The 17,685-nt window shown below is 52.1% G+C and overlaps 1 protein-coding gene across 1 annotated transcript in view; it reads left to right on the top strand.

The window, feature by feature from the left end:
- Positions 1-1,944: 1,944 nt before the first annotated feature.
- Positions 1,945-17,685, top strand: part of LOC128724177 (mushroom body large-type Kenyon cell-specific protein 1) — a 60,047-nt gene continuing 44,306 nt past the window's right edge. Inside the window, exon 1 of the mRNA XM_053817946.1 lies at positions 1,945-2,038. Coding sequence (XP_053673921.1) covers positions 1,945-2,038 — 94 coding nt within the window. The remainder of the gene's footprint in view (positions 2,039-17,685) is intronic.

The raw sequence follows: 17,685 nt of genomic DNA on the forward strand, positions 1-17,685 counted from the left end.
AACCTGTTGCATGCTGCACCATCGGGTGCATTTGGGTGCATTTGGGTGCATCTGTTTCCCCGTTTCGGTGTTGAGAAAGTGTTGATTTTATTCCGTTGGGCTCTTGTGTGTGGATGAGGATGATCACTTTAGCTTAGTCGGTTTTTGATAGAGCAATCGGTTTGTGCTCGATGAGCTTCAACCTCGAACGGCTCGTGTTTCATTCACGGCTCGTGGGTTGTTTTTTGTTTTTCTATTCGCAATCGCCCCAACGAACTTTGTAGCCCTCTCGGAAGTCCGTCAAATTCACCCACGGCCATGTAAAAAAAAAAAACCCAAAACAAGGGAGGTTTTTAATTTGCGTGTGAACCGAATGCCTTGTTGCTTTTCCACGGCCCAACACCTGAAGTGGAGAAAAATCGAATCCAGCGCGGAATGTTTTCCCTCGAAACATAAGCGAAAGAAGCAAAAAGTAGTCCGTCCTTTTGCTCGCGTCCGAAGTAAAACGCGCGCTGGTAACTAACGCCAGAACGCGAAGGCGTCTTGCTGTCGCCCAGAAAAATGCACCACCATCCCCCTGTGAAATGTGGTGTAATAGTGTCCGTGTGCTCGTGCACGCGTGTGTGTGTGTGTGGGTGGCCAGACAGGATCCACCCGGCTAAGTAACTGCAGCCAGTCGAACAGTGCAGCTTAGTGGATGGTGCGCGAGACGACCGACCAAGGACTTTCGTCCTCCGACCGGAGTGTATACCGACCTTTTCTTTTTCTTTTTTTCGCTTCCTTTCTTCCAACTACTGCACTTTTCGTGTCCGCGCGCGTGTGCGCGTGTGTGTGTACATGGGCGGAAGTGGCTCTCGTTCTTTCACCGTCCGGCCTTTTTTTTTGTTCCTCCGTCGTTGCTGCATCGCCGCCGTTGCGTTGCGTTTGCCGAACGATTTCTTTCTTCCTTTGGTCGTGTGTGCGTTTTTTTTGTTGTTGTTGTTGCTCTCCATTTTGTGCCGTCTCTCATCCACCCACCCACCCACCCACCTCACGCCCAGTCTCCCGCTGCTGCAAGTTAATGTTGTGTATTTCGTTTATTTTCCACCTTCCGGTTCACTTTATGCATCCGTCTCTGTTTCGCGGTCCGTGTCCTGTCTCGCTCGCTACTCCTTTTCATCGGGTGGTAGTAGCTTTTTTTTTTTTTCGGTTGAGGTATATAATTTTCCCACCCACCGCCCGGGAAGACACCGTTCGCGTGTCTGTTCCGGTTCGGGGCTCACTTTTTTTTTGGTTTAATTCTCTCTCTCTCTCTCTCTCTCTCTCTCTCTCTCTCTCTGGGAAAAACCTTCCGAACTCTCGAAAAACCCCCCGAACCACTTGTTGTTGGTGATATATTCTTCTAAAATAATTTCCCATTATGCTATTTTCCCGTCCAGCGATTTGTCTCGCGTCACTCTTACTCACTCACTCGTTCGCTCGTTCTCTCTCTCTCTCTCTCTTTCAGCACACCGACAGAAGCCTGCAGTATTCTGTGCTGCACCAGCTGCTGTCACCGTGGCCGTGCGTGCGTGCATTTTTCGCGTGTTTGTGTGAGTTTCCCAGGACCACGAGTGAACCAGACCGAATAGAGGCGCGTATTGTGCTTCTCCGGTGCGCGTGTCACCTTTAACGACGTTTGTTTGACGATCCACCGGACGATCCAAAGGACGAACCGATTTCAACGAAAACAAGCAAAAAGTGCGGTGCGAAACGCAGCAACAGGTGTACCGATTACGTGGTTTCCCGGTTAGTGGATTGTTCGCTTGTGTTGTGCTTTGTGTCTTGTGTTTGGTGAACGTCGACTCGAGGACTCGCACGATCACACGATCGTAAGGCTGGGGTGATGCACCGGTGCAAACGAAAGCCCATCACACCTGTGGCCACGTCGGGACGGTAAATGTTGGCCCGCCAAACTTCACCACCTCCAAAAAGCGACACTCCACGATGGCGGACTGCTCGTACGCCCGATGCGTCCAGGAACGGCGCTACATAAGACGCGAGCTGACCAAGTGGACGAAAAACATGGTGTACATAGTCGGTAAGTGAGTGTTCCCATCGTTATCGCTATCCACCCCCTATCCCACACACACACACGTGGGCGCGTGTCCTTTTTTTTTGCGCCAGGAGGCAAAAATAATCGATCCCGATGCACAAATTTCGTCGTTTGCACCTGCTCGCGAGGAGGTCCGCGTTCGGTCTCTCGAACCCTTCTCGGAGATGGCGGGGGATGAGGGGGGGAGGACTTTTCCTTTTCCATTTTCCTTTATTGTTCCCCCGTCCTCCCCCCCCCCCCCCGCCTTCTTTAGTGATAGTAGTGTGGGTGCGCGCGCGCTCGCTTTTCCGGGCGGGATGTGCAACAAGTGAAATTTTCCCACTTTTTTTGTTGTTGCTTTGCGTTTGCTCCCTCTGAGCTGCTTTCCGACGCCGTCGGTCGATTTCTTTCCCCATTGCCACCACCACCAACGCCTGAAGGTCCTTACTGGTTGCACTTGTTGTTAGTGGCACGTCCTGGCGTGGCTTTTCTTCGCTCGGTTCGTTTTTCCTCTTTTGCCGTAGGTATTGCCGGGTATGTCTTGCAGGCGCGCACCCTCTGGGGCCCGACTTGCGTGTCGACGTCGAACAGAGAGAGAGAGAGAGAGCGACAGAGAGAGAGTGAGTGAGAGAGACCGAACACGGAGAGTGAGAGAGAGAGAGAGAGAACAACGCGAACCCGAACTGCAGCGGGCAAACAACACACAGAAAGAAAGCACCCCGTTGTATATAACCCGAATCTCTTCGTCTGGTCCGTCTGGCTCGCGGATCCGGGGAAAATGCCGGCAGGCGGGTGGCATCGGTTGCCATGACACAGAGAGGTGTGGGTGGGTGGGTGGAAAAGTGCCAGCTCCCATCTGCCAGCGCCTCTTTGGCAACAGGAAATATAATCAGGTTTTGCGCTTGTGTGTCAGCCGTTTCCTTTCGGCCGCGTGGCCTTCCTTGGGCTTCCTGAGCAAACACGAAAATACCAGCTCTCCGGGGCAGGCTCTCCCCCTCCTGTTTTCCTCCTCACCCTTCGTTCCTACTTTCCTAATTCGTGCCAACCCCCCCCTATCCGGCACGGTGCAGCTACAGTTGCATACGGAAAAACGATCAATTTTTGTTGTATAACGCGGCCTGCATCGACCTGCGCGTGGGTCCTTGAGACGGGGGGTGGGTGATAAAGGGCGTCTTGCCCACCCCCCCCCCGCCTCCTCCCTCACTGTTACTGTGGCGTTCCTGCTCACACACACACACACACACTCCTGTGGGGAAATCGAAAGAAAAAAAAAAGACCACCTCCTTGAGATGATATTTTCACGCGCGCATGTTGTGGGGGGGGGGGGGGGAAATGCTGCCCTTTTCTTTGCCGCTCCATCCCCACTCCACCCTCTCTCGCCCGCCCACTTGGCTAACTCGGGGACTTCGGATCGAACGGGAAAACTTCAAAACCCCTCATGGCTCACCCCGAAAATAAAAAAAAAAAAACCACCCCCCCCTGTGCAACCGGAAGGGAGCGGAAATGTCACTTCCTTTTTCCTTGCGCTCCCCCCCCCCCTCCCTAAAACCGAACCGACGTTATCCGCTCCACCGACGTTCGTGGTCCAATTTTCGTTCCCACCCTTCCCGTTTAGCGTCTCTCTCCGCCCGTCCGTCCGTCCGTCAGCGTCCTTATCGCCTTCCGTCGATGAAGTTGAGCGCAGCACCGCAGAAATGGGACAAAACACGTGACAGCACGGAAACGATTGGTGGTGGTGGTGGTGGTGGTGGTGGCACTCCCACACCCACACACACACACACACACTCCGGGGTGCAGCTCGCCACAGGCAACAGGTTTCCGTTCGCAAGACCGACGAAAACAACGACAAACGACGCCATCGCCGCCACCGACGACGAAGGAAAAGTTTTCTTTCGCACAAAATCGCTGGTGCATTGTTGGAGGGGTGTGGGTGGGGTGGAAAAACCTCCCCGGAAGCCTGTGTGTGTGTGCTCTTTTGTGCACGGAATAAATCAATGAGCAGGTTGGAAGGGATGAGTTTTCCAATATTGCACCGATTGATGGATGGCGTCTGGGGCCGAAATTGTGCGGCACTCAATCGGATAACGTCCGCCATTTAGCCGTTGAAATCGATATTTCGCAGGACGATCGTCCTTCGATCTGATGGGGGGGGGGGTGGTTTTCCGCGCGAGGACGACGTTTAATGAAGTTTAATGCAAATAGTGCTGCAACGGTGACGAGAAAACAAGAAAGAAGTCTCTGTCCCGAGACCACTGGTGGGTGGGTTGTTTTTCCTGGCGCCCACAGGCATCTCCTAATTCCTGCTAACACCATTAATTAGCACACAGTGTGTCCGGAAGCTCCGGCAGCTAGTGACGAGGGACGGTTGCATCCGTACGCACCAAAATCACCTGACGACTTAATCCCCTTAACCGAGCGGCCAAAAACATTTGCGGCCCAAACCGACCATGTGCTTGCTCGCCGTCCCGTGCATGTGCCGTGGAGAAAAAAAGGGGCCACCGAGAGCTAAATGGCACCGAAATCTGAAACGATCAACTTTTTGCCAGGGGATCCACTTCATGCAATTGATGCAGCGAGATAACACGGCCACACTGTGACGGTGACGGTGCTAAATTTACGGACCACCGTACGGTGGCTACGAAATGAAACGGTTCGGTTTCCAAGAGGGCACTACGGCTTCGAGGGTGTGTTATATTTTCGGAAAAGTGGGCACTTTTTGTATCCATCGAGCCAGCTACAAGGCTGGCCCGTGGAAAGGGTTAAATCGGACAAGCACCGACCGGTGGAAGGATCCGGAAAAGCCAACAAAACCACCCCTAGTCGTGGTGAAACCCGCCCAACCATAAACCAACAGAATCGACCATTTTCGGGCAAGTGGCCTAGGCACGTGAAGTGGGCTTGAGAGTGTGTGAGAGAGAGAGAGAGAGAGAGAGGAGAAAAAAAGAAGAACGGGCACGAGCTACGAAAAGCGGCCTCAGATGCAACGGTCCATTCCGCTTCGAGCATTCTCGAGCAGGTCGAGAAGGAGGAAAAACGATTCCATTTCGTGGTGCAGTCGGGCCAAAACGGAAGCCAATTTTCCCATCACCCTGTCGGCCGGATGTAGATTCAACTTTTGGCCGGTGGGTGGCAAAACCCACAAAATCTGGGCGGAAGCCAGCTGGCAGACTGTTGCATGTGGCGGCCAGTTAGGGCTGTCGGATTCGTTTCCTGTGATTCCTGTGATGCCACTGATTGTCTGAATGTGCCACAGAGCCGGCTCACGCTCGATGAGTTGCCAATGGAAACGGTCGTCGGTTGGAAGCTGCCTGCCTTTGGTTGCTGCGATGATGATTTCAGTGGTGGGCATTTTCAACCGTTTGCATGGCTCCTTAGATGTGGGCAGCACGCTGAACTGCACCCTGCTTCGGGGACACCTGATAACGTAAATCAAACGAAAAGCGGACACCCGATGGTGGGGTATGGCTCCTTTTTTTTTTTTTGTTTTGCTCCACACCAACTACCAGGCGCCTCCATGGTGCTATTTTTATTCGCTGTCACCGCTGGCCATGGGAAAAAACGGCCCACTCCGAGCGCCAAGTGACGCGAATTTCCTTCGAACGCGAAACGCCAAACATTAAACCCAGGGCAGACAGCCGACTTCCCGGATGAAGGCATTTTCCCGCGAACCAGGACCGCCACAGTGAGCGAGTTTTCGTACCGAACCCGCGCGTACAGCGGATATTGTTTGTTCGCCCGTCAACGTCGAACGAACGCCACCCACCAACCCACCAAAAGGCTCGGTTGGGAAATGCGATACGAAGATAATTTTCCACCCACCCACCGCGTGGGGTGGTGCACTTAAGCGCGATGCCCATCAGTGGTCCATCCGGCGGGTGCTCTTCGGTGGTGGTTTGGACCGCGTTTTTGGACGCGCCATCGTACAATGGGCGGCCTCGCGCGTGATGCCGCAGTTTCGTTGGCTGCCTGCCAACCGCTAGCCGGAAAAACACTTGTTGATGGCAGTTCGTGTGGGTGCGACGTATCTTTAGGCCTGGGGTCGAGTGGCAAGCGGAAGGCCTACTCAAAACGACCCTTTTTGAAAGTGTGCGAGCGAGAGGCAAACGGGAGATAGTGTCGTATTGCCCGGATGAATGGAATGTTGGCAAAAGTTTACGTCGCTCTCGTCGCTCTCGTCGTTGTTGTTGCTGTTGTTGCACACTTCCGGTTTTCAGCAATGGTGCAAATGGTGAGACAAGCTGGAGACGGGCCGTGCACTATGGGGCCGTGTACGGTTAGAATTGGATGTCGAATTTCACCAGCACGATTGCTGGGAAGTAAACTTCATCCGTCCGTTCGGCAGGACCTCGGACCTGCCTTTTGTGGTTCAAAACGGTTTCGCTAACTGCGCCGAGTGAGAGCTTCTGCTGGGGGCGGGTTTTAACCACTGGTTGGCCATCAAATGCTTCCATGGTTCCTTGCGTTCGAAACGCTGTAAATGGGTTAGGTCTCGATGCATTCCGAGCCAGCAACAGGTGGCCGTAGTCGTTCGGTGATTCAGTTGCGGATGAAAATGCCGCCGTTCGTCGGTATTTGCTCGCGTTCGCGGCAAACGTTGGAAACGCAGACTTACGCCAATTGCGCGTGTGGGTGGGGAAAGGATCATCAGGATCTTCTGATATGGCTAGTGAACCAGGTCGTGTTTCGTAAAGGAGTCGTTTTGTCGTCCCGTGCGGCATCAGAAGCGATTTTCCATTTGCACTCACAGCGCTCGTTTAATTAAGACAACCGAAATCAATCGAACTTCTTCTGCATTGGGCGTGCACGAGAATGGATTTCGAGATCGCACCGATTTTTTTGTTGCTGTATGTGTGTGTGAGTGTGCGAAATCGTAATTCATTTCCGGCAGTTTTCGTCGCCATCATATACTCCCTCTCTCAAAAAAAAAAAGGACGAAAGACTATCAAACTTCGGACTCGTCGCGAATGGCTCGAATCCTTTTTGGTTTGAGCGTTGGTATGATCCTTTGGAGTTGCTGGAGCTGCCATTCCATCAGAGCTAATACACTCCATCTCGCTCACCGAATGGCCAATAAACGCGAATGAAATAAAAAAATCGCTCCCCACACACCAATTTTCCGAACCTCAAGCCCGCTTTGGCCTCAAGCCCCACTCGTAGCTCCCACTCCCGCATGAAGGCTGGTCAACGGGAGTGGTACAACAAAAGAAAGCAGAAAAAAAAGAACCCTCACCACGACACTCCTTGACCATCGACGGGGAAAGGACTCGCAAGGCGAGAAAAGGAGAGCGCAGATTAAAAAAACGGGTGTGTGTGTATGTGTGTGTGTACGCCGACGTCCATACGTCCGGCTTTAAAAAGCAAAAAAAAACGGGAACCACCCAACGGGAAGCGGGGAAGGTGGGCAAAAATTAATGATTTTTTTTCACCACCCACCACCGGACACAAGCTTTCCACCACCAACCAACCCCGGTGTGAGCGATCGGGTCGGTTTCGGGCAGGATCTAATTTTCCCTCCCAACGCGATTCCGCTTGCTTCGTCTCACTACCAACCTTACCCATGCCAAGATCCCTGGCCAGTCGGTTCCAGGACGAGCCCCGGACATTGCAACAGCAATGCCAGCGATGCGCTTCCTTATGTGCTTATTTATTATTCATTTTCATTCCACACTTTGCAGCCACCACCAACCGAGGGCAGGGTGCGCGATATCGAGTCCTTTCTCCGCACCCCTGCGTGTGGGTGTGTGGGTGTGTGAGCGTGCAAAAGGGAACCAAACCTGTCGGTGTAGTTGAGCGCACTCGAAGGGTCAATGCAGCAAAATAAAAAAAAAAAAACCAAATATCAAAGCCCGAGCTGCTACTCTTCCACAATTTCGATTCCTTGCCGAGTGGAAAGAAAGCTCCGATGCGGGAAAAAGTGGGCTGGTGGGTCCGGTAGAAATCAGGCTCATCCTCCGTTCGATTCGTTTGCTCAAACCTCCGTCGAGCTCGCAGCAAGTGCATCTTGGACTGGAGATGTCCAGCTCGAGTGCAGAGGGGTTTTGGAGTCCTCTGTTTTTTTTCTCTCTTTCTTTTTGCTCCTTCTCCTCCTTCTCCGTGGTGAGCAAACACAAAAAATATTGATGATATCGTCGCGTTTCGTCCTTCCCGCCATGTTTTAGCTCGAGGATGGTGGAAAAGACGCAAACTATCGCAAACCCGAGCGGGTTGAGACGGCAATGGCAAAATTGACTCATACACACACACCCACCCACGCACACCCTCGTACACGCGTTGGATGGAAGAAGCGCGCAGGAACGAAAAACCAAACAGAAGAAGAAAAAAAATTGCGCACGAATAGTGTATAAAAATTGCATCAGGCAGTGGAGGGTTTGCCGTTCGTTTCCGGACGATGGGTGGGAGATTTTTTTTCTCCCTCCTCCGATATCCCCCCACACCCCCTCCCACACCCACCCACCCCTGCACGAGCGCCATTTCGATTCTCTTCCCTTCGATCGGGCGCTCTTTTGCCCGGTTCGAGATTCGCGCTTCTTTCGCCCAGTTCTCAGATCGCCTCGACTTCTTCTCGCCTTCGTGGGTGGGGGGCGAGCAGCTCTTTTTTTGTTTCTTTTGCCTGTTGCTTCTTCCTTCTCTTCTTCTCGCTCTCCAGTATCTCAGCGAGGACTGCACCACCGACAAAGCGCAAGAAAAACCAGCGCGATTTTAGATGAAGTTGGGTTGAGTTGGGTCCTGCCATTTTTTTGTGTGTGTGCTGCTCGCGTGTGCCGCACTTTTTTTTTTGTTTGGCTCCACTTGCTTTTTTGAGTGTGCTTGCGTGCGCGCGTGTGGCTGTGTGTATGCCTTCGTTTGCCATCCTTGCTTCACGCGAACGATGCGCAAAGGATCGCCAGACGCCACTCGGGCACACGCCGTCTCACAAATACCGTTACGAAGCGCAACCGAGCGAGGGCTGAGCAATTCGACGAACCAACCATCCCGGAATTGGCGTCCTGGCCACTGACCAGCACCACGAATGCCACGTTCCGTCTGCTCGCTAGGTTTCTCACGCTAAGGGCCAGACATTTTATATACAATCCCGAATGCCCGGGAAACCGGAGCACCGGATCGTGGACTCTTTGGGTGATTTCAGCTTGGTTTCCGTTTCATTTTTCCGCACGCTCGGTAGCCCTAAACCCTAAATTATGCGAGGCACTCGTTGGTTGTTGCTTGTGTTTTTTTTCACTTTCCTGCCGTTCGATTTGCAAGCATTGATCGTGGAAAGCCTTTGGCAGCAATTCGCCCATCGCCGTTAAGCCATCATCATCAATTACGTGATTAAAGCATCGCCACACGAGTGTTAGTGAGGCTCGAAACCATCCACCATCCTCGACGAAGACGAAAGCAACAGTCTGTCGCCGGAATGTTGGCATCCGGCCAGCCAATATGCATCAACAAACCACCAACAGGTGGTTCCGAGTCAGCGTGTGTCTCTCGGGCAGCCAGCGATGGAGCCGCCTGGTGCTCAAGCATAAGCATAAGCTGTGAGCTGATGCAAGATGGAGAGAAAAAAAGGCCCTCCTAGCCGGTTGCAGACGCCTGTTTCAGACTCGATGCGTCTCATGTGGTGGAGAAAAATAGTGAAAAAAAAAGAAAAACCCCCCACACCAATTTCGCATTTTCCGTGGCTTGCGCAGGCAACATCGGCACCATATTTCTTCGATGGCTCGACATTAATGCAGGAATAACGATCGCGCTAATGGAAGCGATGGCCCGTTCCGGTACGGTCTAATATATTAACATCAATTTTCCCACCACCGCTCGGAAGGTTATTAAGTCAGTTATTCATCGTTCAAACGCGTCAACCTGGGGCACGCGTTTGTAGTGAGCAAGTATTCGCGAGCGAGCAAAACGTTGCTGCACAAAAATTTCAAATATTCAACCGCCTGCAATCCGCGAACAAGCAAAATGGGGTTGCATTTCTTTCGCTTTCGCTCGAAAACAAAGAATAAAAAAGGGCACACCAATTGTAGAGTTTCGTCTTTCGTTGTCGTTGTTGTTGCACTTGGTTTTGCAAAACACCAAACCACCCACGCGCGTAAAAGGGACGGAAAAATGGCCCCCGAAAAGGCGGCGCGCGAGCAGGACGGCACGCGCAAAGTGTGTGTATATAATAACATTTAGATGCATTATGTAGTTTTCTTTCCATAGTTTTCGTACACACACCGTCACACGGTTCGCTTGGCTGGCCGGAGGACTCCCGGTTCTCCCGTTTTGTCCACTGCACATTTCCTTTATCGTAAAAATGGTGTGTCTGTGTGTTTCTTTTTTTTTCTGCCACACTTTTCCCTATTTGCGGCCATTCGAGTCCATCTCCAGTACCTATCGCGACCGGCTCCTCTCTACGTAGATAGCTAGTTTTCGTTTCCTCATTTTATTATATTTTTTCCACCCACTCACCCACCCATCCACCCCCTAAGTCGCTTCGTGCAGTTTCTTGGCGTTGGGGTGGAGGAGGAAGCTTTACTTTATGTCCTCGTTTTCGTTCTTATTTTTGCTCATTGCCACACACATACACTCCGATGTGATGGGCATCAGCAGAAGGAGGAAGAAATGGTGAAAAAAAATCACGCTTTTTATTATTACTTTCGTTTTATCAGTTTTCGTTCGTCACTTTTCGTTCGTTGGATTCGACGCGCGTGCATTCGCGTGCTCGCTCTCGCCACCGCTTCGATCCCGCACTCGCTGTCTCGTTTCCACGTTTTCCACGCTCCTTTCCACGGTGTGGGGCGCGCTATTTTTTGCCTTTTTTTTTCTCCTTCTTTTTCTCACTTCCCGCACTCATTTTGGAGCACCAAATCCCGAAGGATGGTGAGCGTTTGGTTCGTATTTTCCATTTTCTAGTCTCCTCTATTGCAGAACGAGCGACGCGATGCCCCATTCCCGGTGATGGTCTCGTTCGCACACACAGCCACAACCGCGTGCGCGCGTGTGTGTGTGTGTCGCTTTTTTTTTAACTCTTTGTTTTGTGCATTTTTTGTTGCTATCAAAACCTGACGACGTCCTGTTGCCCATGAGCTCCTGCGATCGTGCAATCGCGATGCATTTCGGCATCGCCTACTACTGCTTTTTCACTCTCTCGTAGCTCTCGTGCTCGCTCACTCACACACACTTGCTTGCTCCCTCTAACCCACTGGCTGGCATGCTTGGATCGTTTGGCGTTGCATTGGCACCAACACCATGACTGCACCACTACTTGGTGGTGAGGAAAAACTAGCACCCCCCCCCCGGTGGGGAAGGGGGTGGTGGTTCGACTCCCAACCCCCTCCCCACGGGTGCTTTCACTGTATGCGTCCGGTCGAAATGTGAATTCGTTTGGGGTTCGCTCAGAGTTCGGCACTTTTCGGGTCGTCTCACCAACCAAGCCAGCCAACGGAACTGGGTGTGCTCGTGCTTCGTCCTCGTTTTACTTCCTTTTTTTCCACCCTCTCCCTCTCTCTCTCTCTCTGTCTCTCTCTCTCACTCGCTCCCTCCCAAGAAGCGCCGGCAGAGGGTGGTATGCATGGCTGCAGGATGCAGGAAAGACGTCGAATAGTGTGGCTCCAGACACTAGCAGCACCTAAACCCTAGTGCGCTCGTCCCTGTTTTTCCAACCCCCTGAGGTGGGGTAGGGGGGGGGCGGAAAACGGGGGTGATTTTTCGGAACCACCGAACCACCCCCGTTCACCTCGCTCCCGTCCCCCCACATCCCGGCGCATCCCTGCACTTCCGCATTCTCGGCGATGTCGTCGCTTTTATTTGGACAAGTTTTTCGTCGCTACCAGCGAGTGCAACAAGTGACTCTCGCCCAGACCGGGCCGATTCGGATGTTGTAGTAGTTCTCGAACAACAATGCCGTGCGCTGCTCGAAGTGATCCCGAGCCTGCGAGTGCGAGCCTGCCCTGGCCAGCTAGCGATTTTCTTGCGACCCTCTTGTGAAGACTGTTGCAAAGTGAAGCCAACGAACCCCCGCGTACTTTCGGGGGATGTCCTTTTCCCGAGGTCACACGGCGTTTTGATCCACGCGCGATAGCAAGCGGAACATTTGCAGCTAACCACCTGTTGGGTGGGCGGCTCGTTGGTTTAGCGAAATACACATCAGCTGAGACCGTTTTCTAGTCGCCTTTCTCGGTGGAGACGCATGGTGTTTCATTCGAAGCCCATTTTTGGGTGCTTTGTGTCAGCGACCACTGTGTGTACGTGTGTGTGCGTGTGTGTGTGTGTATGTGATCACGAGAAAATTCCGGTGATTTAAGTGTCCCAAAACGCCCACTTGAGCGCCTATAAACGTTACGTAGGCTAGCTCGACAAGCACCTCGAAGACAAGTTAGCAGCATGATTTATCTGGGTTGTGAGGCAACTGCTGCCGCCGGTGCTGGTGCTACTGGTGGAGGTGTTGCTGGTACTGCAACTGGTGGTGGATTTGTCGAGCAACAGCCCAAATTGCAACCCCATCGATTGCATCATCCCCATCGCCATCTTTCGGTGCATCATTCTTCACAATTGTCTCAGCATTTCCCGACAGCAAGCTTCATGGATGGTGCCGTGGACGAAGTCGGTGAGTCGAAACAATCCCCGCCGAATCTCGGAAGATCGGATCGGCACAAATCTATCTAGACGGGCTAGCTGCCCTTATAATGCACGCGCGATTCATCATCGCTTGGGTGGATTAATCAGTCGCACTGGTCAACGGTCGGTTGGTCATTTTGGATGGAAAACGCTTTCCCAAAACCATTCACGAACGTTCCGTGAAACACACACGTGCGTCCATGGAACGATTTGAGTTCGAAAACTGCCTGCAAGCGTCTGGTGGTGACTTTGGGGCATTGGATTGGATCGCTGCCTCGACGGCAACCTGTTGATTTTGCTCGCATGCAGGAAGGAGTTGTTCCGAGTGCTTGTGGAAATGTTGGAACGAAACTTCGCAACAGCTGAGAACTACGGAGGCTGTTGAAGTTTGAACCACACGAAGTTCATCGAAGAATTACAGCAAAGTGTTTGAGCGAACTTCGAAAAAAGTGCGATGGAGCAAATGTTGAGATTTGTCTCTTGTACAATAGGCGTTGTTTTCCTGGTGGTTAAATGACGGGTTAAATTAAAGACACACCTGAAACGAGAGTGTCGCTAAACAAGGAGTGGCAATAAATATATTGGAAATAGAATAATATCGTCATATTGAACCGTTAATTCAAAGAGAATTATATTGTAACAAACTTCCATCCTCCCGAGCAAACAGTGCTCTTGAAGTCGAGTAGTGACCACACCCAATTTTAGTTATCAATTTTTTTCCAAGTTTTAACCTCTCCCCTCCCTCCTCCTCCTCCTCCTCCTCCTCCTCCTCCTTTCACCACACCACTCGTGATACAACAAGCATTGCACGAGAATATCAGAGCGTTTCGTTGAATTGTGTGTGAACCAGCTGTTTTGCTATAAGAAAGCAACCGAGGCTTATTTCTTGATGCAACTGAACGTTTTGTGAGTGTTTGATGAATCTTTCGTAAACTCTTGGAATGATTGTATGCATTTAACTCGATTTTTGCTTGCCATCATTCGACCATCTGCTCGTCCTATTTCCGTTCGATCGCAGCGCGTGTGGTGTTTTATTTTTCAAACCCCCATTCCAACGTTCGATTGCATCGCACATCGAGTTTCAGCCACTAATGCGCCCTTTCAGGCCATCCACAGAGCGCTTATCAGTTGGCAATTTTGCGAACCACCGCACGCAGTCTTCGCCACGCATTCACCAACCGAAGGGAGCCATCCTTATCAACGCTCCAGCCGCTAATCGCTGGCCTGCGTGTGTGCTAACATGCACCACGGAAGGCGGAAAAAGAGCCACGGCGCGTGAGCTCAAGGTTTTCCACGAAACCAACGAACCAATCGACGGTCGAACGTCCTTTGGTGTCCGTCTTTGGAGCGCCTTGAAGCCGTTGAGCCGCCCGAAATACGCCAATCAGTGCGGCTGGTGGGGGTTGTGTGGTGTAGGCTTTAGGTAGAGGGGTGGGGGGGGGAGCGGGGGATGGGGGAGCGAGGGAGAGACGCTCTTCAACACCCACCCACCCACCCACTTTGCAAAGCGGCACCGAAACGTCGCGACGTATTGTCCCCAGAAAGTGCATCCCCACTGCAAGACGGCAACCAGGCAGGCTTCTTATGTTTCCTCCGGCAGCTGAATCGGGGCACACACACACACACACGGGCACACACACACGCACGAAGGGAGGGAAGGAGGTGGGGAACCGGAGCGGAACGAGAAGCGATCTCTCGGCAAGCGAACTGCAGCAGCGGCATTGCTGCAAGATGCAACAAGTTTTTCTTTCTCGCTCTACCTCACGAACAGCCCTCTCACTTCAATCCATCGTCTTCGTGTCCTTCGATGCATCTCTCTCTCTCTGTCTCTCTCACACTCACACATATTCTCACGCACACTCTTGCTCTTTCGCTCACTCTCCCGTCTTTCATCGTCACATTATCGTCATCGGTTGCTTCGACCGCCACAGAGCGCATTATAATTCCAAGTACGCAAGAAGTGCCAATTTTCTAAGCACGTTCCAGTCGCATGGCCACCACTCGGCGAGAGCGCACGATGGATGGGTGGAAAGCAAAGACGGGGAGGAAGCACAGGGGGTGGGGAAGTAATTATAAGAAAATTTAAGAACAAAAACCCACCCAGCTTGTGCGTTTGTTCTTTTGTCTATTCGTGAGCTGCGAGCGTGGTGACATCGTGTTTTAGGCCACTAAATTCATCCCCATTCGCAATTGGCGTGTGCTTTTTGGGGGAGTTGGGGAGTGGGTGGAGGGCGGAAGTGCACCCCCTCCCCCTCCCCCCCGCTCTCTGACCCACACACACACACACAGACACGCGCGGGTGCTGGTGTTCGTACGGCGTTTCCGCCCGGTTTCCGTCCTCGTTCGTGCATCCCAAAAGTGCATCTATTGCCATCTCGCTCTCGGGTGCATGTGCAACGGGTGCCCTCCGCAATTCCACATCCCTACCCTCCCGACATGTGAGGGGAAAACACATGCACCATCTCGCTCCCACATCCACCCTCTGTGTGAAAGAGAGAGAGAGAGAGAGAGAGAGAGAGAGAGAGAGAGCGAGAGAGAGAGAGAAAGAGAGAGAGCGAGAGTGCACGAGCCACCATAAACCGAGTGCAACGGATGCACTTCCCACAGGGGGTTGCCGACTCGCTTTTGGGGCCCGTTTCGCATGCGCACATGCTCACGGCCGTTGTTGAAGCTGGTCATGATTTTCATCGTGCATCGTTGTGTTGGTGAGTTACCCACCCCCCGAGTGAGTTACCCACTCCGTGTGAGCAACCCACCAAAACGCAGTATTCCCCGCCAACTGCAACGAGCAGCGGTGTGAGCGAGACAACCAGCTGACTCGAGCGAAACGGCACGAGACGGCACTCAGTTCGCGTGGCGCGGCGTTTTCCCCATTATTTTTTCAGTCGCATCAACGCACTGCTCCGATATGCACCGGAACGCAATTTCGGACGCGGCCCGAGTCGACCCGAGTAAGCCCTTTTAGGCCCAAACCCGTTTTCCAGCCGGTGGCGCAGAATTAACCCGGCCCCGGTTGACCAAGTGGCCACTAATCCGGGTGTTACACACGCACGCACGGAAGCGGAAGTTCGGTGTTTTTGTAGCAGCAAAGTGTCACGCGCGTCTGGAAGTCGGTTTCGCGTGTCGTTCTTAGAGTGCGCTTCCGGCGGCTTAACTTCCTTGCCGTGGGGTGGTTTTTAGTTTTTGTGTGCCGTGTTTTGGGATGGGGCCTGTCTTAAGGGCGTGTGGGACCGTGTGTGGGTGGATGGGTGGGTGTGTGTGTGTTTGTGCTTCCAAACCGTGTGTGTGTGTGGATGTTGTGAAGGAGTCCGTAGGGCTCGCTCATGAGACGGCTCAACATCTGTGAACAAAGTGTGTGAACTTGACGGTGGAATCGACCCATCCGCTGTGGTGTGGCTTTTCGATCACACTGGACGGCTGTAATTTGACGATCAGCGTGAAATATGTTGGCACGAGCCGTGGCTAGGTAGCAATCAGGCCCGAAGGAGGTGTAAAAAAAATCGCACCAAAAAAAAAATTACACCAACAAAACACATCCGCAAAACGACAAAACTTATCCCGTTACTACCCGAAACGTGCGAGTGGTGTGTGGTGAACGTAACGAAAAATAAAAAGCAGAAAAGAATTACCCCACCCGGTTTCGTGTTAAAAGTGCGCTAAACAATTATTTTCGTCTCCAAAAAGCCGCCAGTCGGCAGATTTTTTGTTTTTCGTTCAATTCCTGCGGGCTCCTTCGTTGGTATTTTTTTTCTCCTTACTTTCCCCATTTGGGCGCGTTTCGTGTACGATTGGTTTCGATTCGTGTTTTCGGTTGTTTGCCGTTTTTTTTGTTGGTGTTTGTTTTCGTGTGATCTTACATGGTATTATTTTTTTTTTTGCCATTCCCGGGCACTTGCAAGTCGTTTGGTTTAATTTTTTTCATTCGTCTATTCGTCCTCCTCAATGCAAATCGCGCGTGTGCCTGCTCAGTGATTGAAGGTTCCAAAACAGCCCTTGGTGACGGTTCTAAGTGTTAGCCCACATCTAGTGGTGCAGTCTTCGTTGCCTTATGCTTTCATTATGTTCACTCATTTGCAACTTGTCCCGATCCGAGTGCGAATGATCGAAAGCTCCCAGTCGTTCGATCTCGTTTGCGGTTGGCTTAATTTTGTGTTCATACTCAAGCTGCTCTGTCTCGTGTGCCCGCGCTTGTGTGTGTGTGCGCGCGCGTGTGTGTGTTTTGCGATCAGTTCACGGCCCACGCCTAGCCGCACAAGTGGTTCCATAGAACCGGAAACAGCGGCGAACGTCGCGAAAAACGCCTCCGAAAAAATAAGGCTCGAGTTCTGACGCTTCTAAGCGCTGCTCAAACAAGCTCAAATCTCAAACTAGTGATCGTCTCGATCCAACCGGAACCGTGTGATTTCCATGTGCAGTTGTGCTTTGGCGGCAATGCACACGAATTCGCACACACACACACGCACTCACTCAAACACACTCTGAGAAGCGCGGCCACTTGCGCGGATCGATTGCGATCGCGCGCGCGGAAAAACTCTCTGGGCCCGAGACTGATCGGCTAGTTTTTGCCTTCAACTTTTTTTTTTGTCATCCCCATTTGTGTGCTCCAGCAGCAGTGTGCGTTAGTGCGTGCGCGTAGTTGTTATTTTATGTACATATATATATGAATCGAGCGGGGTGCGCGTTGTTTTGTCCCACGCTAAATCGCACCAATAAAGAGAGCAGTGAAGACGCAGTACGCAGCAGACGTGTGGCAGAAGTGTGCGCATATATATATATATATATATGTGTGTGTGTGCGCCCGCGTGTGTATGTGTGTATGTACGTGCGCGCGCGCGTGTGTGTGTGTGTACGACGGCGCGCGTGTGTGTGTGTGTGCTTTAAATGAAAAGTGGTAAGTGTCGCCATCGGCGCGATCACCGATGTTGAGCTTAAACAATTTGCGAAGAAAAAGGAAAAACCACGATCGCATCCTGAAGCGCTCGTATCCTGACGCACGCGGATCGTGAAATAATTTCCGCGTGTTCACTCCCACATAGAGCCCGGCCCGGCTCTGCCTGCGGAGTAATCCCGGC

The sequence above is a fragment of the Anopheles nili genome, chromosome 2, assembly GCF_943737925.1.
Source record: "Anopheles nili chromosome 2, idAnoNiliSN_F5_01, whole genome shotgun sequence".
NCBI classification, from domain to species: domain Eukaryota; kingdom Metazoa; phylum Arthropoda; class Insecta; order Diptera; family Culicidae; genus Anopheles; species Anopheles nili.